General features: G+C 34.2%; 1 protein-coding gene across 12 annotated transcripts in view; it reads left to right on the forward strand.

Moving 5' to 3' along the window:
* Positions 1-24641, forward strand: part of Mbnl1 (muscleblind like splicing regulator 1) — a 174576-nt gene that overhangs the window by 49194 nt on the left and 100741 nt on the right. Inside the window, exons 2-5 of one of the 12 annotated variants that reach the window (XM_023704081.1) lie at positions 17766-17883; positions 20453-20531; positions 20624-20703; positions 20803-21341. The exons of 9 other annotated variants lie outside the window; for them this stretch is intronic. Coding sequence is in view for 1 of the 3 variants with exons in the window: in XM_023704080.1 (XP_023559848.1) it covers positions 17878-17883 (6 nt within the window). In the remaining 2 variants the exon portion in view is untranslated. The remainder of the gene's footprint in view (positions 1-17765; positions 17884-20452; positions 20532-20623; positions 20704-20802; positions 21342-24641) is intronic. 2 more of the 12 variants (XM_023704082.1, XM_023704080.1) reach the window with 2 other exon arrangements.

The following is a 24641-nucleotide window of genomic DNA, read 5'->3' on the forward strand; positions in this document are numbered from 1 at the left end:
TAGAGAGATTCATTTTACTTCATCACACTTAAATTTATCCACAGTGTAATTTTATAAAATATTCTATATTTTATCTTCCAAGTATGATTGTTCTAGATTCTGTTCTAGGTAGCTCGAAAAAGTGCATTTTTCAGCTTCAGATAATGCACCCAGTGACATAATGCTTAGATAGGTGCATATTGAAACTACTGATTAGATTTATAAATAATAACAAGGAAATATATATATATAATATATAATATATAATATATACATATATACATATATGTTGGTCCTCAGATTTTGAGGTGATTGCAGAGGGAAAAGTAAACTAAATAGGAAGTTAAGAATCAAATGACTCTTTTCAATATTTTTGTTTCATGTGTCATAGTTTTAAAAACATTTCTTCATGTAAAAATATTTTAGATAAGGCTATTTACTTAATATACAACATTGTTAGTTTGAGTTTTTAAACTTTAGGCAATTCTCAATGAATGTATGCAAACCAGCCTTCAGAATGAGAGCATGGTACCCCGATCTGCTGATGAATGTTACCTTTTATTTTAGCAGCTCTCTTGGCTCCAATCCATGGAAAAGTTTTTATTTCCCATCAGTTCCAAGGTAGGAGGCAAACCAGAGCTAAAGAAACATTTTCCAGCCAGCACATTTCTACAGATAATATCAGCAGTTAAAACACAGTCTTACACTTACTTTCCTGCTTGCTGTCTCTCTCACATACACAAGTACACTTCTTATAGAAATACTGTATTAGTAAAAATATTAAAATATTCATAATGAGAAAATATCAAAATATACATAACATATTCTTATGTTAATAAGTGTGTTCCTTATTCTTTTTGGTTACATTGTGGCCCTAAGTGTCCTTTGATTTTTCAAAAAATGTGTTTTCTTTAGGATGTATTGATTAATATCTTTCAGGGCTTTTTGATTTGTAACCTTTTCTACTTGTGGTTTATTTGGCTAGGATACAGATTTTGATGAATGAGGAAACATAAACCATTATGACTAATTTTTTTGCAGTGCCTATTCAAACTCTTGCCTCAAAAGGCCTATCAGTTCAAAACTTAGTGGTAAAAATATGCAAGGGCAGCTTTGGAAGTAAAGTATGAGAGAAATGGGGCCAGTTGGACCACTCAGTTGAAAATCCCTGCTAGCCCCACACCTTTCCCTTGCCTTGAGATCAGCCATGCCAACAGTAAGATCTGCTTTTCTCCATGTCAGTCAGTATGCCCCCAGTGTGCTGAGCAGTGTCTCGGTACTTTTCCAGGTCTCCTATGTGAAGAAAGAGCGACAGGGAAAAGTATATTTATTCTCCTGCTCCACTGCTTGCCCCACCACCTAGACTGACTTAGTTGGAATCCCTAAGCCAGCAGACATTACCATATACATGTCGTAAAAGCTGTGTGTACCTGATTAACAGCCGTTCCTTTAACACTGCAGAGTGGTTCAGGGAACTTAGTATTTTTGCAGTGATTTCTCAGTCTGTGTAGAAGATGTGTTTATCTTGTAAAGATAAAATCACATGGATATTTTCTTAGTTTTTCTTACTGGCTAATGCATATAAATTAAAAAAAAACAAAACGATTTAAAAAAACAGAATAACCTCACCTACTTAGTCATTTCTTATTAATGAAGCGAAGGTAAAATAACCATCTGTTATCTGATACTGTTTTATTAGTGGCTCCGTTGTCTTTTTCTTTTCTAAGACCATCTTTTGTTCCCCCACTCCTCAGAATGGAGTTTGAAGTATCCTGATTGTGAGGAGCACTAGCAGGTCTCGATTTAATGCAAATCTTTCATTTTGAGAACTTAAACATTCTCAAAAGTTTTGCAAAATGATGTGGCTTTTCAGTTTCTACCAGGTGTGACCTGATAGCTATTTTATTTTTATAAAGATTTTTGTGTTTTTCACAAAAATTTCAGCATTTCCAAACAACTCCATGTTAAATTATCACTGCATAACTCTCACATCATCTCTTTGCTTTTCAAATTGCATTGGAAGTTTTGTGTTACCTGTTTCTTTTTTGTAAGAATCTTTTTGGTTTATGTCTTGTACTCTGAGTAGCTGTTGTGAAGATAACAATCACAGTGTAATAACTTCTGTTATTCTCTTACTACTTTGTTACGAAACTTTGCTTATATTTTTATAAAACAAAAAAGGTAGAAAAGATTTCTTACATAACAAATGATAACCTCAGAGATAGCAAAAAGATAGATTGGCTGGTGTAGACATGATGTTGTAAAATATCTACTCATGAAAGTGGCTCTAGCAGTTCACAAAGATGTTTCTTTAGAATTTCATGAATAAATTATTGTTTTAGGAAGCAGAGAAAATTAATGGTCAGTCTTAATTTGCAGTATATTTTGACAGCATGAATGAATCAAGCAAGCAATTTTCCAGACTGTTTAATGGTACAAAAGAAAGAGTTTCTATGGAAGTCGTTCTTCTGAATAGCTGAAAAACATTTTTGTTTAATAGTGGTTCTGGAGAAAAACAGGTTATCACTGGAAGAAAAAAGAAGTCTTAAATTCCATGTATTCTGAGAGTGATTTGATCACTAAAATGCATTAATCTTATGACAAACTTTTTTGAAAGGATATTGCTTAATATTTTTCAGATTATTTTATGAAGGTTACCTTCAAATTCAGTAAATTGTATAGCAAAAGTAAAAGTTTTATTTCAACTAGTGTGTTAGAATTACATTTTATTTCTTGAACTGTGTTACTTTAATTCTAGTAGGATATGTAAAATTGCATCATAGTAAACATAGTGTTTTAGGTTTTTAAAATTACTGCAGATTTATTCTACTGTGTGGTTCAGAATTATATTTGAATTAAAATAGCACTTGATTGATAGAAAATCATTTATTTGTGAGCTTACAGATTCTGTTCTAGGTAGCTCGAAAAAGTGCATTTTTCAGCTTCAGATAATGCACCCAGTGACATAATGCTTAGTGTGAGCTTGATGGATTCAGCCATTGACTTGATCATTACTGCATAGATCTTTGGAAAGACAGGCTGCAAATCTCATTTCTAAGCCATGACCAGCTATTATATTAATTTGAAAAACAGAAATAAAATCAGTACACATTGCGTAAAAACCAAAGTCTCTGAAGTCTTTCACAGACTACAGCCAGCTTTCAAACTATAATATTCTGGCTAGTTAAAATTTTCTGACTATTGTGATTTGTCAATAACATCTTACAACTTAAAACTTGTACAATGACCTAATAACCTTATTTTTTGTTGCTGCATTGAAAGAGCCTTTTTGAAGAAATCTGAAGAAGAATAAAGATTAAGTTGTGGTGCCATTCAAGGTTTTTCTATTGTGGTCAGGGGAATGGGTATAGAGGCAAATCACTGAATACACAAGGCAGCAAATCATTAAACCTTTATACAAGTGTAAGGACAAAAAGATAGTAAATTTAGTTCATTTGGAAAGCTGACATTTATTGCTTACACTTAAGGTTTATTCTTTGCGTTTTAAAAGGTTGTTCATGTAATGTTCAGGGGCCTCTTTTTTCTTTGCCATTTTCATCATTGAACTCTAGTGTTCCAAGAAGTGTTGGAATTGCAGTTACAATAATCTTTAAAATGATGTCATGTGATAAAACTTAGCTTACTGATTAAGACACTGAGGATTGGTGAGGATTGGCATTAATTGTATCCATAAAGATCTCAGTTCCTCTGGCTTTTAAAACATATCTGCCAGGCCGGGGAGATAGCTCAGTAGAATAAGTGATTGTCTGGCAAGTGCAAGGTCCTGAATTCAAATTCCCTGTACTGCAAAAACAAACAAAAAACCCCACATAACTGCAGTATTTGATAAATCAAAGAAAAAAATGGGATATGCTGTCTTCGTTGCACAAAAATAGCATACCCACACACCTGACTGGTAAAAACTGCTGTTAAGACTCCAAGTGAAAACCTTGCTTAGCTGTTCGGATCCCTGTTTACTGGTGGCATTGAAAATTTATACCATGTTTTGCTCCTTAATAACAGATTATCAAAAAAGCTATGCATATGCATTATCAATTGTAGAATTTCTTATTGTAAAGAATGTGAGGGATTAAAAATAATAAAGCTTTTTACAGAATTTTCTTTTGATTTTTGCCAAATTCTGGCCTCATGGTTGCAATTGAGAGAAGAGTTTAGTTACGTGTTCTTTTTTGTAATAGTTCCTCATGTCCTGTGGTTATTAAATGAGACATTATTCAGGAAATGGAGTATTTTTCTTTTCTCCATTTCCTTACCTTTTAAGTGTTATAGAATAAATCACATGTTGAATTTTACAATCAGTTTTTATATTTTCCTGGTGTAGTTCATAAACTCCTTAAGAATGGGAAGCTTATATTAATAACTTTTGTATTTATGATGTTTCAAATATCCTTGGCGTTAAGTGTTTAGTGGATTTAAAGCCATGTTTCTTCCTGGCTGTGACCAACAGTAATGAGCTGATTTTATGTGCTTTTAAACTTACCATTAGAGAATTTGTTTTCATGTAATGGGACGTTTGTTGGATAGCAACATATAGCTATTCTTAAAATTTTTCTCAAAGGAACATAGCTCCCTTCATTATAGTAAGAGTTATCCATTTAAGCTTCACTGCCACAGTGATGGATCATTTGTATTTTGTTGATGTAAATGGAGAAAATCTTTATTTGGATTCTTGTAATATGTATGTTATCTTATGCAAGCAGCACATGGATATCTGGTCAGGCTTCCTGATACGATGGTCATCTATGCACAAACATCCCATGTCTCAGTGGGGAATGATGAATTAGTCTGTGTAGAGTCATGGTACACGGTTATTTTGGTAGCTGTTAACTCCTGTTCATAAGAGTGCTTTGCTGGGAAAGTGTTAAGCTTTCACACAGAATAATTGTTTACTCTCCAAAGATTGTAGGAGAAATAATGCATTTTCAGTTTTTTTTTCCCTGACTCTTGAGAAAATCCTTGTTTAGTGTTATTGTTCAATTTAAAAGGAACACTGGAAACCAGAAGTGCTATAGTTAGTGTTGTTTTAAGCACATAACTAATAACAATAATGAAGAAAGTTTCTTTTGTAGAGAGATTCATTTTACTTCATCACACTTAAATTTATCCACAGTGTAATTTTATAAAATATTCTATATTTTATCTTCCAAGTATGATTGTTCTATAGTGTTGCGGATCTTCAATCTGAGGTAGCAAAGAGAATCTAAGCTTCCAAAGAGTATAAATGTATATGTTCTGCAAATTTTAGCCTGATCATTATTATTTTCTCCCACAAATTTTAGGAAATGTAATATAAAGCTATATTTGAAAACACTGAGAAGTTCTAGAGAATCAAAAAGTCTTCCAGGTTATGTGTTGGTGTCAATAATACTAGCAATTAAGTATTTAATTGAAGAGAAACCTGCATTTATCCACTTTGAAGAAGGATCATCAGGAGGGATTAAAAATTTAGTACTTCAGCTTCATTAAGGGTTAGAGTGGAGTAATTTCATATGTAGCTGGTAACAAATGCTTAGTCACTACTTGAACGTTAAGATATGTTATTCAATGAGACTTATTGGCTCTATTCAAGGAGCATCATCATTTGTAAAAGTCATCTACTTAAAAACAAGTTTTGCTGCTCCATTATTTTAGATTTGCCTATTCTGAAAACAGCATATGTTTTCAGAGATGAGATGCCTTATAATAATTGTTTAAAAATACAGAAGAATATCTGCCCTTTGTAGCAGCAGTACTTCGTATCTGAAACAGTGAGCCTTTTGTTGTACCGGTGCTCAAAAAAGCTAAGTGTAGTAGGGGGCAACCCTAGTACACCATGGTTATTATTAATTATGCCTAAATTAATCTAATTTTCTAATCTCACAAGTTGGGAAATAATTAAAGTGCTCACAACATAGCAGAGTAACCCTAGTAGTCCATTCTTCTTCATCAACAATTTTAGGGACTTGGTGTCAGTATTTCAGTCTTGTTTCCTATTTGTATTGGATAGTGACATATTAGTTTCAAAAAATATATAACTCATTATATTCTCAAACTGGAAGAAATAGTATGTATGTATGTATGTATGTATGTATGTATGTATATATGTGGTACAAGGTATTGTATGCAGCTTGGACTCATAGTGATCCTCCTGTCTCAGCTTCCCCAGCTCTGGGATTACAGGCATGTGCCCCCATGCCTGTTTGGGCCGATAAGGCATTCAGTACCGGGGATCAAACTCTGGTCCTGGTGCTTGCCAGACAGGTGCTTAGTTCACCGAACTATCTCCCCAGCCTGATGTTACTTGTTTTATCCTGAGGATTTTTATTTTTGTTGTTCTTTCTTTTTAAAATCTGGACTCACTAGATTTTTGCTTTTCATTTTTTAGAAGAATTTTTTAATCCCTAACACACAGTCTATTCATTCTTATTTTAGAAAAGTCAGGTGGGATCGTTATAACATAAAGTTTTTTTTTTTTTTTTTTTTTTTTTTTTAAAGCTTTGCAAATTAAAACATTGTCACACACTATTTTATTGCATTCAAATACAGTGACAGAAAGGAATACATTAAAACTCTGCCATGCTGGTATTGTAGGTTGTTAGTAAGTTTTTAGAAGCTTTTAAAACAAAAGCTGTGTTGTAACATCTGTGAAATAACATCTGTGAATATTGCCTACCTATGGAACTACCACAGTTGTATTTGATTCAAAGCCATGTTGTTGAGCTGTGGGGGACTCAGGTCAATAATTTCTGACATTGCCAGTTAAACAGAAGACCCAATGCTATTATGGGCTTCTGTACTCTTTTAGAATATTTTGCTGAGTTTACACACCTATAATATTCAACAACGGAACTTAGAATTGGGGTATAACTATGAATGTCCATTTTGTATCTGTGTATTCAAAGTGGTTGGGATAGATATATAGTTGCATTCTCTTAATGAATAGAATGATTTGTTCTAATGATGTTTGTAAGTAGGATCACAAGTCTGCATCTTGTACAGCAATTAACCACTAAGAAGAATATATGCAATGTATTATTTGTTGAAACTGTACTTTCGATTTGATTTGAAACTGTCTCATTGCTATATGTTTATCAATAAAACTTTGAAAAGAGAAAAAAAAATAAATGGAAGGGAATATGGAATATTAACATCAGTAGTAGTTCCTGACTAGCAGAAAAGCCTTCCTTGTCCTCATCCCCAAGATAAAAAAATTAGTCATTGTAGTTGTAAATTAGGTCATATATTTTCATTAAACATTGATAGCACCACCTATTTAAAAGGCTGTGTCAAATATATAAATATATAAAGTCATATATAGAAACATCTAGTCATTTGGTTTGAATCACTTTTAATTATTATCTTACAAAATCACAAAGATCAAAAAATCTATATTCTTTTCTTAATCTTGGGAAAAAATGTCAATTTAGAGAACTAATATAATTAATACTTTTACATACTGGACAGTACTATTGTTGATTGATTCTTTTTTTCATTTTTAATCACTAATTCTCTCTAGGGCAATAGAATGAAAAAGTGACATTATTCTGCCACTTATACGCATTACAAGTAGAAATCGATAGTTAAATTGACCCAGTAAGTGATTTGTGTGCCCTACCATTGAGAAATGAACCCCAGAAGCAATGTTTAGACTCTAACAAGGCTCCAAAGCATCTTTTGCCTAAGGATTTAATAAACAGGACAGTGCTAAAGAATTGCATTTATTTTATGAAGGCTGTTAAGTAGTAGGCTTTGGGTTCTTGACAGCCAGACTCAGGCACAAGTCAGCAGATGATGTGCTGCATACCAGAAATAGGACCTCTTGTTTTTTCATTATAACTAAGCAAATTTGCATAGAATATATCTGTTTTGCTTTTTTGACTGCTGGTTGCTTCTCTTTGCCATTATCTTTGTATTCTATATAAAAAATAATTTAAAATTAAAATCAATATGTATGTGTTTATTGAACTTACTATATAATACTTTTTGCAGGCATAACCTGAAATAGTTTCTAAAACTACAGAGTAAATATACTAATAACTTGAGCTTCTTTTTGTACAAATATAGCTGTATATATATTCATTAAATATAGATAAATTAAAGGGGTATACACAGAGTGTATAAGCATTATACACTTATTTCAGTGTATAAGCATGATGCCCAGGTGTGCTATGAGAAATGTTATATGTCATTTAAAGACACAGAATATGCAACTATAATCCCCCTGTATTTATTTGCAGTGCTTATGTCTGCCTTTTATGTCTCTGTGCTTTAATTAATGTAGTCACCCCTTGGTATCCATGGAGATGTTTCCAGGACTTCCCTTCCTGTGCTTCATGGATACCATAATAATCAGGTGCTCAAATTCTTTATATGAAATTGTATTTTTCATGCTTTTAAGTGTGCTTGGGTGCAGGCTCAGACATGAGGATGACAAATTTAAAGGAAGCTAGGGAATTTAGCAAGAGGACTCGTTTCAAATAAAAAGTAAAAAGGTCTGGGAAAGTAGCTCAGTGGTTTAGCATTCATAGGTGTGATCTATAATCATACCTGCACACATACACACAACACAGACACACAGTTTATGCATATAAACCATGTGGATCCTCCTGTATACTAATCTCTGGATTATTTATAGTACCTAAACACAATATAAATGTTAATGTAAAGTGTTACAATACTGTATTACTTAGGCAGTATAAACTTTGGTAAGCATATATTTCTGTAATATGAAGTGTTTATCTCTTTTGGGAAGATATGTCAAAGAAGAATATCGGGATCAAATGAAATTTCTATTTTTAGAGTTTTGAGAAACTTTCATAATGGTTGTACTCAATTTTATTTCTTTCATGGATATAGAAGTGTTATTACACATGGCTGAACACAGCCATGCCAGTGTTCATTATTATTTGATTTCTTGATGATTGCCATTCTTTATGGAGTGAGTTGGAATATTAGGGTTTTCATTTTCATTTCTTTAATGATGTGATGGTGATCTTTTTTAATGTATTTATTGATGATCATTTTTACTGCTTTTAAGAAGTGTCTGTTTCAGTTGCCCATTTTTGAATGGATGTTTTACTCTGAGGAGTCTATTTTAGTTCTTTTATATCCCACATATTAATAATCTGTCAGAGATACAGGTGGTAAAACTGTTTTCCCTTTCTGTAGGTTGTCTCTTAACTCTGTTGTTTGTTTCCTATGCTGTGTAGAAGCTTTGTAAATTTGATGTAATTGTGCTTGTTGGTTCTTGCTGTTATTTCTTGTGCAATTGGACTTCTGTTCAGAAAGTCCTTGCCTACCAGAATGACTTCAAGAATTGTATCTATTTTATCTTCTAGGAGGCAAAGTGTTTCTGCTTTAATATTTCGATCCTTGATCCATTTCAATTTTAGCTTAGTACATGGTGAAAGATAGGGATCAAGTTGCAGGCTGTGGCATGTACACAGCCAGTTGTCCTAGCACCATTTGCTGAATAGGTTTTCTCCTATTGTACATTTGGTCCTTTTGTCAAATATCAAGTAGCTCTGTATGTCTGGAGTTGTTTCTGCATCCTCTATTCTGTCCCAGTTGATCTACTTGTCTGTTTTTGTGCCAATAATACGTCATTTTTATTATTGCATCCTTGTGATATACTCAGGTCAGGTGTTGTAATGTTTCTTGCTTTGCTCTTGCTTCCCAGGATTGCTTTTGCAATCCTAGGTCTCTTCATTAACTGATATTTAGTATTGATACATTGATGTATGCATCAAGAAACATTTTACCTATTTTGTTTCATTACTTTCTATATACCTTTTGTCCCAGAAGTGTATTAAAATAAATTTCAGCTACCTTATTATTTTTCCAATATGAATGTTTTGGTAGTGTCTCTGAGAGATAAGAACTTCTATTAAATATAGCTCCATTTCCAAGTATTAAAATTGGTAACAGTTATATTATTATTCAATATTCAACTTTATCTACCATGAAAAAAATAGCATGTATTTTGTATGAGTGTGTTTCTAAGGTCACTTTCTAAACAAAACTTGCATATTTCTATTTGAATGATATGTTTTCAAAGATTATTTTACTCTAAGTCTTTACATTTTTCTTATGCCTTTGTTAAAAACATCAAATTATTGTCTTGAATATTTCTGATTGTAGCTGATTGCTTCTTTATAGGTGTCATTTATTTTGCTCTTCCATTAACTTTCTTTTCTGTAAACTAGAAATCAGAGTTGGATTTGAGGTCACCTTTAATGCCATTGATTATTATTTGGTGAAAACAGATTTCCAAAAGGTTCTGTGTACTATTACATCATAATGAAAGGGTACAATTTCATTTATCTCCCTTGACTGTGTTGCTAAAATCTGTCATAAATGCAAGTATGCCAGGTTGGCCCCAAAAGATTTTACTTTCATTGTTGATCTTTTCTTGTTGGTAGGTGAGATTAAACCCTTTGGGGCATTAAACATGTTTGGCCAGGGTTCTGCCACTGAGCTGTATCCTGTCCCTTACCTAGTATTTCGAGAATCAATCTTTTTAATATGCCTAGGCTGGTTTTGAACTTGAGCTTCTTCTACATCAGCCTTCTAAGTTGCCATTGCCATTGTGAATTATTTTAGGGGCTACCATGAGGTGATGACTTTTAATTATGTAATTTCTGTTACATTTATTGCCAGAAATTCTTCTGTAAGGAAATTTTCTTTAGTACAAATTGGCAACTTCAAAATACAGTTTATATCAGAAAAGTATAGAAAATGGATGATGTGCTTTAGAGTCAGATGTTAACTTCCAGTGTAAAGTCTAAATAAATTTACACATATGTTGAGAGTTATCTAATAAATTAATTTTTTTTCCTTTTGGGAGAATTCTTTGAATTGATATTTCTAATATGTAATTGACATATTAATTTTAATATTTCGCGTGGTGCCAAGAGTTTTTCTTTTCTTATTATAAATATGTCTTTATGATTGAATGTATTCAGTCAGGAGATATTTATTGTTCATCTTTTTCATTGTTGATGAGTACTGTGCTGAGGATGTAGACATAAGTCCTGCCTTTTTCACAGAATAAATTGACTTGTGGTATAATTTTATAAAGTGAATAGTCTGTATGTGATTCTTACTTTGCTTCCTATACTATTTGGCATTATACGGTATATCTTTTGGCTATCAGTGTTTCAGCTGACTTTAGTTTTGTTAACCTTCCTGTCTAAAGTGGTGATAGTGAGGGCATTTCAAAGTTCAATTGTCCAGGCTTCAAGTAACATCAGCTGACTCTGTCTAGAGTTATGTGTGACAATGAAGGAAGTTGTAATTTATTCACTTATTTTGAAGAAGTTAAGAATTACAGTAAAAGGAATCTTCATAAGATTGAAAGTAAATGGTAAGATCTTATGCTATTTTAATATAAGAATTTGAAATTCATTTGACTTCCATTTTAAGAAACTAAGGGTAAAATTTTACAGTCTTTATCATTACAATGTGTGTTTTGTCAGTATTTTCAAAAAGTGTTCTGGATTTTAGAAAATACACAATTTTTAATAGCTGTGAACATCTTGTATGGCTACAAGTGTAAACTAGTAAGACTCCTTTGTATCCAAGAAACCTGTGACTCATACAATATTGATAACGTTCACAATATTCAGTGCACTGAGAAATACACTTTATAAACTGAGGGTTATGATTTGTGTTGTTATTTTGTTAACCATGTGATTCTCTGTTTTGGAGTTTAGGATGTATTACTTCCAACTTAAAAGTCATAGATGAAGGCTGGTGAGATAGCTCAGTGGACTAAGTGCCTGCTTAGGCAAGCATAGGGACCAGGGCTCAAACGTGGGTACTACATGAGTCCCTGCCCCCAGAGCACTGAGCAGGTGACAGAGTCTGGGTATGGTGGCACATGCCATTAATTCCAGTGCCAGGGAGGCTGAAAACGGGAGGATCACTATGAGACCAAGATGCATAGTGAGACCCTGTACCAAATACGTTAAAAAAAAGTCTTCTAAATGTTTTCTGTAGAAGAAAAATTCATCTCCCATTACTCATGTTCAGAAACTGTAATAGCAGTTATAATTCTTGAAATTAGGGTAGAGGGCAAGTTTTGGTGAGAATTTTATTTTATAGTTGAAAAAGAAAGAAAAACTTTCTATTGTGCTCATAAACCTATGTAACAAATTTCATGTTAGAGTGAAGTGCTAGGGAGAAAGTGGTCTGTAAAAGGAGTGGTATTCTGTTTGCTGTGCTGGAGTACCTTATCAGGAAATTTGAAGGGAGGAAAAAAAAAAAAAAAAAAAACAGGCCTTTTAATTGTGGTCTCTGGTAGCTCTTAAGGATTAGACTGAATTTAGCTTTGAAGATCAACAAATGGGTATTTATTTATGTCCACAGAAAGATTAGTGGAGTTTTTGATTTGAGGAAGTGACTTCTTCTGAATAGCACAGAAGTTGACCAAAAAGTGTACTAATACATAAATATTGACTATTTTAATCTGGTAAAAACGGAAGGTTAGCACCAAGAAGACAGTAGTAAAATTCTAAAAGGAGATGGTGAAAAACAAACATTATGCAACATGAAAAGAATAGCAGGGGAAAAACTGACAGAGTAGAATAACAGGAAGATTAGTCACTTCTGGAAAGAAAAAAAAGGTAGGGGGCGGGAGATGAATTTTAAACAAAATGTGGACTGAAAGTGCCAGTGGGAAAAGGCAAATGTGAGCTCATTTGGGAGCTAGACTAGCTTTAAAAAGAAATCCTGGTAGTGTTTAATATCAAAACAAAAAAATTTCCCTAACAAAGCAGAATAAATATAGAGAAAATTTTGTTAGCTATTAAGAAAGCCTGTAAAACTAAAAGAATGCTGTTTACTCTTTAGTGAAACTGATTTGGCATGGCTCAGACAGTAGTGTCAGATGTGAATAAGGAAAAATTTATTTCTTTCAAGACAAGCTGAAATTCTATTATTTTCAAGTGTTGAATGAAAACAAAATCATTCTGGTTGCCTTGTATTAATTATATGCATGCTATTCAGACTGAAATAATGTTTAATTATATGGTACACTTATCTGACAACTAGAGAAGCAATCCACAAATATTTTAAGAATCTTTCTTTACAAAATTTTACAAATATAAATTGCAGTTCTCTGCAATATGAAGATGTACCAATCCCTGTAAGTGAAAATAAGAAAGTAAAGGTTCATGTGTGGGCTAAGTGTTAGGAGAGTATGCCTGCGTGTGCACACACGTGTGTTAGCAGAGTCCCACTAGTCAGTATAATTTCTATTCAAGATTTTGGGGAGATTTATGATACAGATAATATTTTCAACAGCTATGTTTTCTTTTGTCAAATGGGAATAATATACCTGTCTGAAAACTGTAGTGATGATGAACTAAACTGGTAGACATGTATACATATGGAGTATGGAGGCAGTATTTTGCCCCCTTAATTAATAACCCTATAGCCAGATGAACAGAGGCTTGAAGGATGTACTTCCAGCTAACACATGGCAAGACACACAGCTGTGATGGAAGCTGTAACTCGTGCCTTGTTTGTTCATAGCATCACTGTGGGTTATGTGTAAATGCATACTCTTGGACATCTTTAGGAACTCCAGTATGTATAAAATTATATAAAATATATTTTAAATAAAGGAGATAACTAGGGTTTTATAATCGTGGTTTAAGAACAATGTCTTTCTATCAGGAAAATATATATACTGTTTACATTTGAAGAGAGCATATAATTTATGCATATTGAAATAAAGATGTCAAGTTAATCTGATTTAGAGAACCAAGATTTATTTTGTGTAACAACCTGGAATATACCATTCTATGCCACTGAATTTATGGAAATGCAATAAGCCTTTTCTCTTCATTGTATTATAAATTCCAACACTTTTATGAATTTTTTTTTGCAGAATTTGCTGAGGTATGTTCCAACTCCTGCATAAAATAACTATGTGGCACAAACACCAAATACTATTTTAAAAATGCTGTTTCTCCCTCTCTCCTCCCCTTCTTCTGCTCTCCCTGTTGGCCCCCTAGGAATAACTGAATAGGAAATGTTTATTTTCCAAATTACAGAAAAATGTTATCTCAAATACTGAAAGTACTTCCTTTTCCTGGTTTGGAAACATTAAGTCATACTGAATCACTTGTGCATTTTCTTTGGCCGATTTTATTTAAAGCATAAAATTGTGAGGACAAAATGACTCAGGAATTTGTAATGCATAATTTGACCTTTTCACTGTTAGGTCACTAGTTCATATATAGATGGTGATTCCCCCATTGGGAGAATGAGGCAGGAAGATTGCCAGTTCTAGCCTAGCCAGGGCAGTTTAATGAGTCCATGTCACTAAAAATTAAAATAAACAAAATAAAAATTTAAAAATAAATAAAGGGAGATAGCCCAGTGAAAAGACCCTGGTTCATTCCCCAACCTTTTATTTAAACAGTTTAGATTGTTTAGTTATGAGAAGCTTTGTATTTCAGTATAAGCTCTTGTGTAGACCTAAGTTGCATCTTAGAGGTTTATTTACTACCAGAAAAAAGGTAAAGGAGTGTGGAGACCCAGATCCTCAGAGAGCTGATGAATAAGAAGGTCCTTTACTTTGTCTTGTGAAGTGTTGAAATGATCAAAAACTTAAACTTGAATGTTGTTAATTACCATGTCAGTAACACTAGGAAGAAGTAAGAACTGTAACTTCAGTGGATAGACATGTACATTTGAAAAATCAGATGTGTATGTCTATACCTGTATATGTGTCTATCTGTATGTACAGCATGTATTTGGATGAATGCATTAGTGAGTCATGAGTCTTCTTAGTCTAAACATGTAAGAATGCCAAAGTCATAAAAATTGCTAAGATTAATCTTACATGAAAGCCTATGAGATTACTTTGATTTTCTGTCCTAAAAGATGCCAGGATATGCTATTTAGAATTTCTAAATAATCTTTGTACAAATTAAGTGTTAAGATTGGAAGCTGAGACAGACTTGAAGCTGTTGTCATCCAAAGAGTAAATGAGGCTTATGAAGGTATGGCACATACAATTACCCAAGGAATTTTGCAAAGAAGCCCATTGTCTACAAATTGGACACAGAATTGCCATCATTTTTCTGTGATAACTTTTGATTTTAAAAGTAATTGAGAGGCTGGCAAGATAGCTCAGTGGACTAAATGGCTGCTTAGGTGAGCACAGGGACCAGATTTGATCCCTGGCATCTCATGCTGCACCGGCCCTACCCCTAGGCACACTAATCAGGCCATGGAGACCGGGTATGGTGGCACACACTTGTAATCCCAGCGCTGGGAAGGCTAAAAACAGGAGGGTCAATATAAATGAGATGTGAAGTGAGGCCCAGTACAAAATACATAGAAAACCCTAAAAAATAAAAGTAATTGAGAATAAATAAACTGCTAAGTAATATGCCACCTCAATCCATGCCACATAGGCAGCTCAGTAATTTCTTGTTGTTAAGTGCTGCCAAATGATCAAATTTCTTAAGACTCAAATTATGTCAGAGGCAGCAGTCCTTCACTATATTATCTCTAAAGCTTTCATAGATTTTTTTTTTGGGGGGTGATAATTAATGTTAGGCTAGATTTTAAAAAGATGAATATGGCCAAAATGAGTTCAGAGAGTTAGGCTGTCAAATTAAAGAATAAGTTGGTTTTCCTGTTCTCCATTGGCTTCTCAGCCCTACATCTAAGGCTCAGGCTTATTATTTGAACTGTTTGGTGGCTTTGTCTCCTCAAGAGTAAGTCAGATAAGGTCTTTTCAACTGGTAAATACTCAAGGATATACTTTGGTTTAAAGTCGGCTTCAGCTTGTATCTCATGGGATGACTCCTGGACTTAGGACGTTTTGTCTGAACACATAATTACTGTCTTGCACAAATACATTTATTTGCCAAGATAGGAATGACATAGAAATTTGACTGGCAGCAGTAGTAATCCCCCAAAACAGAATGACAGGCACTGGGGCAGTGATGATGTCACTGCCCTGTTAATGCCTCTGAAGATGGCACACATTTGAGGAAAAAAATGTGAAGCTGAATTTGCCTTTGACATTCTAATGTCTGAGTCTCAGAAAATACTTGTTAATTCTTTCAGCTAATAAACATCATTACGAGATATGCATACATGTATTATAGGCTATGTATGTATTTATATGTGCTAAATTTTGAGAAGGAGAGGGCAGTATTTCCCCAGGTTTCTGGTCAGACATGACATTTCTTACTCCCTTCCTTAAAAAGTTCTAACACACTATCAGCTTTCAAGCATAAAGCTTCGTTAGTTGTAAAGCCTTTGGCAACCTGGTTAGTGCTCTATATACCTCAGGTTCATTAGATGTACTATATGGAATGGGAGCACATATATCTTGTTAATTTTTTGATAAAACTTAAATAAGTTAATAGAGGTAAAAGCCTTGCAGAATTTCAGACATACAGTAAATACCATAGCTATATTAGCTATTTTAAAGTCTTTCATAGTAAACATTTTAAATGTCTGTTTTATAAAAGAGAAACTATTACACCCATAAATGAAAGTCAAAGTTAATGTTGTAGTTTTAATAAGATGATTTAGTGCTCCAGTCCTGGAACTATACAATGAGGTTTTCTATTGCTTTGACCTTGAAAAAGTCACATAACCCAGTGAAGCCTCAATTTCCTCATTTTGAAAATGAGGCATTTCTAATATCTGGTCTTTCGTCATGGCATGAAGATAGGATTGGATAAAACATGCAAAGCACAGAGAGATGCCTAGCACTTTGTAAGTACTCAGTGTGAGTCAGCTTTTATTGTGACGGTGCTTTGATGAAGGGAGCACTGTGACACGTACATACTTGAGAAATGTGTTATCCTCAGAATCTGGATATATATAGGCCTTGCAATTTTGCTAACGAAGATCATTGTTCTCTACTGCGTAGAGAGCATATCTTCTTATTTGTAATTATCTAATAAGTAATTGATTAGGAAAATATTAATCTTTTATCACTTATCCTTTGTGTCTATTTAAATTACAAAAGAGAAAGAAAAAACAGCTTTTTGTATCTGTAGGATTAAATTCTGGATAAATAAATAATACTTCATTAATGTTGTTTCATGCCTACTAGCTCTGTTGTTCAGTTAAATTCTAGCCACTTTATAAGTTCAGTGCTCCCGGGGAAGGGTGGTGTGGGGGGAGAACTGATCACTGCCTTCAACATAGAAATGAAGTATAAAAGCAAATAAGTCATTGCTTGTTCTAGAAATTAAAGATCGTGCAACTTGACATTTCTCCATCTATTTGGAGTTTTGTAAAGATTAAGAAAACAGTATTTGGGGGAAAAAATGTAGTTCTATGCCAAGATGGCAGATAAAATATTACAGAAGAAGTGAGAAAAAGGCATGGTAGCAGTATTTTATATGGTAACATCCTTTATTAACAAGCAATTTTCGGTCTATGCTTGCTTACTGGGTTGGAGAGGTGAAGAAAGATTTCCTTATAATGAATTCAGCTTGTAAAAAGCATGTTCTTCCATAGAATTAGAAAGGTAGAACTGCATAGTAACAGTCTGTGCCTCACCTCTTTTGAGGAGGAGACTTTTAAGGATGCTCAGAGGAAAGCACCTGTTTTGACACTCTGTGGTAAAGGCACAAACATACTGGAAACCCCGTGGGTGTAAACAAGAATGCTTTGGCTCGCACCCTGCAAGGAGGTGGGTCTAAACGGTCTGCTCCAGCTTCTGCTGCTGCTGTTGCTGCTAATGTTGCTGGGACGGAAAAGCAGCTGACCTGGCGTATCTTTTACTCTTGGTGCTACAGCAGTCACTCAGGAAATGTTGTTTAAGGGGAACCTTCTGGATCCTATTCATGGCACCAAGGCAAGAAGAAGCTGTATGTTATCTAGAAGATAAAGCGTGGAATTGGCTAATGGATGCTGGTGAGTGAATAAGGCAAAAGGGGAGCTAGTTTACTAAGATTCCTTTTGGGAAAGGATTTGTTCTTGAAGACTGAGATGGCATTCATGGAAAAATTCCCTGTGGTGCTCTAAACATCAGCAACTTTATTTCAGAGAGGAGCAGTGATTTTCACATTAGTAATCTGTTCTGTGATCTTGTGTATGTGTTCATAAGTAAAGTTCCAATTTGTTTCTAGCATAACTACTTGAAGATGGTTAGATACTTTAATCTATGAAGTTTTCTATATAATTTCATAGTCACCTAATTTATACTTTTATGTTTAAATTAATCCACAATAAAAAAATAAATTGATCCATAATAATTTTTAAAAACTTATTTCCTAGTATTTGAAAGCAGTTATTTGTCTTCATTTCTAAATGAGCTCCTTCTTTTTCATACTATAGATTATAGGATTTTTTTTTTTTTTTTTTTTTTTTTGGTGGAACCGGGGATTGAACTCAGGTCCTTGCGCTTGCCAGGGAAGCACTTATTCCACTGAGCCATCTCCTCGGCTCCTAGATTATAGGATTTTAAATTATTTTATGTGCATGATTTTGGGTAGGAATATTGTTTTCAATTCAAGATAACTATGTAAGCAAATCAGTTCAATATATTCCTGTGTTTATTTTTTAATTCTTATGTTAGTTTTAAAGGAAACAGCATGTCAATACGAGACAGTTTTCTTTAACAAGTTACTATATTAACAAAATGAGTATTTTAATGAACTATACAAAGGTCTTACTCTAAAATTTTCTTTCCTCTGTGTAGAGCTCTTTTTTGACAGTCTAATGATTAGTGGCATGTATGTGCGTGTATATATGGCTTCCCTCATGCTTACATCAGATGCAGACATACACCAATAAATAAATTACTTATTTTTAATTAAGATATTGGAAGAAATAAGGATAGCATTTTCATTCAGTTGTTGCTCCAATTTTCATACAATAATTATTCCATGATTAATAGCTATTCTGTAAAAAAAGTATAAATTTACAGTGAATGGTAAAAGTTCTGACAAATAATACAGGAAGAGACCTGTTAAACCTTTTCAAACTGTTGTTTGAATTTGTTTGACCATAGATCCCTCCTCGTGCATATACTTTAAGGCTGCTGTTTCACATGTGGCAGTACTCACCAGTAACTATTAATCACCTGTGTTTGTAGGCAAACTAGGTACTGAAGATAAAATTGTGGAGCGCATTTATGGAAAAATATAACCTACGGTTAATTTTTTTTCTTTCTTTCTTTTCTTTTTGTCTTTTTGAGGTAGGGTCTCGCTATGCAGTTCAGACAGGCCTTGAGCTCACTTTGTAGCCTAGGCTGGTCTCAAATTCACAACGATCTTCTTGCCTCAGCCTTCAGAGTGCTGAGATTTACATGTGTGAGCCACTGCACCTAGCACTACACCTATCTCTAAAGTCCAATTATTACTTTAAAAAAGATAAGCTTCTATTTTGTTTCTGTCACAGGGCTCACCTAGTCTTTCCTTATCCAAAGCTATTACATTGGTATGATGTTTAAAAAATTTTAATTTAGTTCAAATTAATATCTAAACTTACTGAAATGGTATTTCAGAGAAAAATTCCAGCTCTTTGTCCTCTTCCTTTATAAAGTCTTGGTTCCTTAAGTACTGTGCCAGGGAGATATAGCTCAGTGGGTTAAGTTCCTGCCTGACAAGCACAAGGCCCTAAGTTCAATTCAGTACTGAAAAACAAACAAAAAAACCTGAACAAAAACCAAAACTGAGTGCTGAAAAGAGTACTTACTATATTGTAGTGTGGGGGTTGTTTCATTTTAGAGCAGAGTCTGATCCTTAGTGACTTATTAGACATGAGTAAACTTTTCCCAAGAAGGAACTGCATTTATTTAATATGTCATTAACAATATATATTTTGGAAATGAGGAAAGGAAATCAGCATTGTTAAAGAAGATTTTTTCAAGTAATTATTAAATTATTTGAGCCATTTGACGAGTAGCATAATTACGACTGTTTGCAATTTGAAGAATATCTTCAGTGATGTTCTAGGAAGTTAACAATTACACACAAATAACTGCTAGTAGAGAGTAGAGTTTCTCCTCAGTTATTTCTGAAACATGTATAAAATACTGTACATGGTTAACTTCTAGTCTTAAAAAAGTGAGAGATCTTCAATCATTCTGGTCATTTTTATTTGATACACATTGAGAATTATAGTATTAAAGTTGTGTCAGAGTTTTAACTTAGTTGCTGGCTTGATTTCATCCATTTGATCAAAGTAAATTGTGTTAGGGTCTGTCTTGTAAGCTGTCTAGTACTTAGAATTCAGTGGGCTCACAGTTGGCTCCTGAAGGCTTGTGAGCAGTTGAAGAGCTGTGAATAGTGATTCCAACCCCGGAGAGTCTCCATGGAAAGCATAACATTATGAAGCACAGACAGATGCAGAACAATTGTAGTGAGTAGTTTATTTGGCAGTGCTTCAAAATGAAATTAATCACATTTCCCTTTGTTTCTCCTCTTTTCTTTCTTCCGTCTCTTGCTCTTCTCACATCTGTGCACTCCTTGCCTACTAGCTTCTTTTTCTTCAACTTCTTACTAAATTCCTTCATTCACCCTCTTCTGATCGTCCTAGAAAGTGATGTTTGATAGAATGTATGTTGCACTTTAAAAAATTTTATTATCTTGAATTGAAAATCCAGTTGTGTTTAACCTCTCTGTCTTTCCATTTTCTCTTCTAATTGCAGACAACTTTGCCTCTTACTCTCTGTTGCCTTGTGGATCAGCTTCCTGGGATTGTTTTGCATTTGTAAACTTTGATATACAGGTTGTCATGACAGGATTTATTAACCTTCTGTCACTTTTAGATTTTTAACCTTAATACATCAGGCATGCTATAATATGTGTTCCTTACTTTTCTTTTTAGAACTAGATCTCCATACCCTCCTCCTCCATGTGTTGGCTTTCTTATGGGATGCGTGAATGGCCTATCTCCATGTATTTTGTTGCCTTTCTTCATTGCTTCTTGTGTTTTGGCGGGGAGTTTGGCGCTACCTGAGCTCTGTGCTGGTTATTCCCCTTCTCCCAGGGTCTTGTGCTGTGTGGTCATGTCTCCATTTCCTTGGCCTTGTCCATTGACAGAGCCTTGGTTCCCGGATGGCTGCCTCTAAACCCTTGTGAGGGTGGGGAATATTCCTTCCCCTGCTGCTACAGTTGAGCCCCGTGCTGGGTACCATGTTGCCCTCTACACTTGCTTTCAGTTTTTAAGGCTTCCCAAGCTTTGGCTGTGGCTCAGTGGTCTTGCTGGCAAAACCCTGAAACTTTCCTAGCCTCAACACTCAGTGGTAGCAGCAGGTGTTGGGATTTCTCCAAGCCCCTAAGACCCTGGGAGGAAGCGAATGGCTGTTGACATAGACCTCAGGAGTTCTCAAAGTGCCCAGAAACATCTCCAGAAGATACATAAAGGTAAGAGTCTGATTTCTCCAGGAGGTTCTTCTAGAAGTTACACACATCTGTAGTCATGGATTTAATATAAATGACGTTTATTAGTAAGATAATATCCTTGAGGAACTCTTTATTTGATTATGGAACCAAAATAAAGTTCATGGTGAACTTATGAAATTTTGGTTGACATTGTAATTTTAAGATTTTTAAAATATTTTATTTCATCCTTTGAGTTGGAACTTAGGAAATAGTGGGTTTTTTTTTTCTCTTTCACAATCTGCAGTATGTATTTGTAAGAGAATTGATGAGTTTTAAAATGGTTAAAAACTGTAAATTATTTCTTTTACCAAATGCCTATATTTTGTTTACTTTCTTATTGATAATTCAAAGTCATGAAATCAGTACATCTTCAAATTCTTTACACTCAAAATCCTAAATCCATAATTAATTCAAAAGGAATTAGAAGAGCAGCTCAGACCTTGGAAGAATAGGATTCATTACTGTCTTTTGTCAGAATTACTGTCTAGTACTCTAAGTGTAGCCATCTATTTTCTTGGGCTTTCTTTTCAGTGTTCATAGGGGATTATTCCACCCATCCCTACTTTATGGGAGGAAAAAGCACCACATTTAGGGATAAGTTGCTGTAAACAATCTTTGTTCAGGTGTTTGATTAAGTTTAGAGAAAAACATAATTACATCTTAGAATGAACAACACAAAACAGCTTTGTGCCAGCTGTTATTTATAAATCTTTATTCTTTACCTTTTATTTGTAGAGTATTTGGTACAGGGTCTACAGGGTTTCACTACACAGATTGCACTCTTAGTGATCCTCCTTTTTTCAGCCTCCTAAGCACTGGGATTACAGGCATGTGCCACCATGCCCAGTCTCAATAGCAGTCTCAGTGGGGCTGGCACCACAGGGCTGGCACAGCACATGGGGGATTGAACCCTGGACTCTGTGTCTGCCTAAGCAGGCGCTTTAATCTGCTGAGCTATCTGACTGGCCCTTTGCTTCTGTTCATAGCTATTAATCTGTAAAATGCTATTAAGACACCTTTTCTAATAGATCATTGTTAGCCTCAGTATAAATTCATGTCTTCATTTTTAACCTATTTGTTTCCTTTTCATTAGGAATTTAATCCTTTAATTGATTCTCTATAGTTGAATCCATGACTTTGAGTTAATGCCATATTGACATCCATTAACTTGAATTTAGTTTTTAAAGATTAAAATGCAATATATTTACAAATAACCATATGAAATGAAATATATCTGTATGTGATGGTTTGTTTGTGATGCTTTTAAATAGTAAACTTTAGTCCCATTGACATTTCATTTAACATAATTTCAAAAGTAGTCCTGGGCTTTCAAATGAGCAATGGAACAGATATCTTAATATCTTAAATCTCTTAAGAGATTTTTTTTTTAACACTCTCTTTGAGTCATGAGATTTCAGGGCTCCTTGTGTTGACATCCAATATTTAACCCCTTGAAATTGTACCTTCATATAAGAAAAAGAAGATATAGCATGCATATATTGTGTAAGAATAGAACTAAATAAGGTATTATATAATAGTCTCTTACATTTTTTACTTGGACCTCTTTATTATAATGATACGAATGTTTTATTCCACCTTCCAAGTTCAATGTGGTTTTGTTTCCTTTATGTAAAATGTTATGTGAAAATGTTATGCTTATTTCTCTTAATATGTAAAAAATAATGGAAGTTCAGATATTGTTTTTAATCTTCATGATCCCATCTGAAATGTGGTAGCATGGATGGGATCTGTTCAACATACATGATTCTTAAGTTTGGCTACTTCAGCAAAGCAGCACTGGCAATTAAACCTACTGCCATAAATTTTCTAGCAGAATCTTATTCCCCCAATCCCAGCCAGCATTCTAGGTGTGGTAAGGATAACACACCCATTCCTTGAACCCTGCATATAAGATCCCTGAGGCCTGCTAAATTACTAAACATGTCCAGTGATCCACCAAAAGTAACCAGTGCTCCATGGCCAAAGCCAAACAATGTAAAGATAACAGTGATGTAGTTATAGACTATTGTGTACTCCTTGGTGTGTGTGCAAGGTCTCACTACACAGCCTAGACTCAGTGATCCTCCTGTTATCAGCTTCCCCAACTCTGGGATTACAGGAGTGTGCCACCACTTTTAGACTCAGTCACTGGCTCAGTGGGCCTGGGGGCAGGGCCGGCACAGCATGTGGTGCTAGGGATTGAACCCCAGGCCCTGTGCTTGCCTAAGCAGGTACTTAGTCTGCTGAGCTATCTCTCCAGCCCTATGCTGCACTTTTTGTGTCTTCATTTCTCAATCAGTGCAGACAGGAGATTACACCATACCTGAACTCAGTCTAACTTCGAGCAGTCAGTGAATGTATACAAGCCATCAAATGCTTATTTTAAAAAACTAAAGGGTAGTCAATAAAGTACTTTAGTTACACTTGAAAATGCCCAGATTTTAATTCTCTCAAAAAATAATAAAATGGAATGTTTTGAAATATTTATAGTGCATTAAAATGAATGATTGAATTCAGATGTAAAAACAGACAAGTGAAATCTTAGTGCTTGTTGCTTTTCTGATGGGCTTACAATGTTTTTTAAATGCAACTGTAATTTTTTTTAAAATAACTCCAGGCGTAGTCTCAGGCTAGAAGTGTACATTATTCTTAACTTTGCTCTGAGTGTATTTCCTCTTGTGTTTTTCTAAATTCTTCTATTTTCTTGGTGTAACAAATCAAACTAATACAAGAATGTAAACTCTGAATTCTTTTTTTAAAAAGTTCAGTTTACAAAGTAAGTAGCTTCTAAGTAATAATTTTAATCCTTATTTAATAAAGAATATGAAGAAATAAGTTTAGAAAGAATAGGAAGTACTTAAGCACTTAATTCACTGTAATTCACTAGTAGTGAGTGGTAGTTCTCAAAATGAGGTCCTGATCTCAGTCATAATTATACATAAACAGAACATCTGTGTCATTCAATTTATGAGACTCTAACTCTCAGTTCCTTTGGTTTACTCTCTTCGATGTATTTCTATTCCTTTCTTGGGAAGCCTGAGGGCTGTCCTAGTAGACTATGAGCAGAATATTTACAGTAGATAATTTACTACTTAATTGCTGTAATAAAGTTTCTTGACCTCATTAGGAATATCTAGAAAAGAAGTAAAAGAACATGGTTGCATGGTTTGTCAGAGCAACTAAACAAAACAGATAGAGAGAGGGCTGAGACCACATCCATACTAACAGCTTTGCTGCCTTGGGGGAGTCTTTCTCTTCAAATCAGAACATTTCTGTTTATTT

The sequence above is a fragment of the Octodon degus genome, unplaced genomic scaffold, assembly GCF_000260255.1.
Source record: "Octodon degus isolate 3935 unplaced genomic scaffold, OctDeg1.0 scaffold00186, whole genome shotgun sequence".
Lineage (NCBI taxonomy): Eukaryota > Metazoa > Chordata > Mammalia > Rodentia > Octodontidae > Octodon > Octodon degus.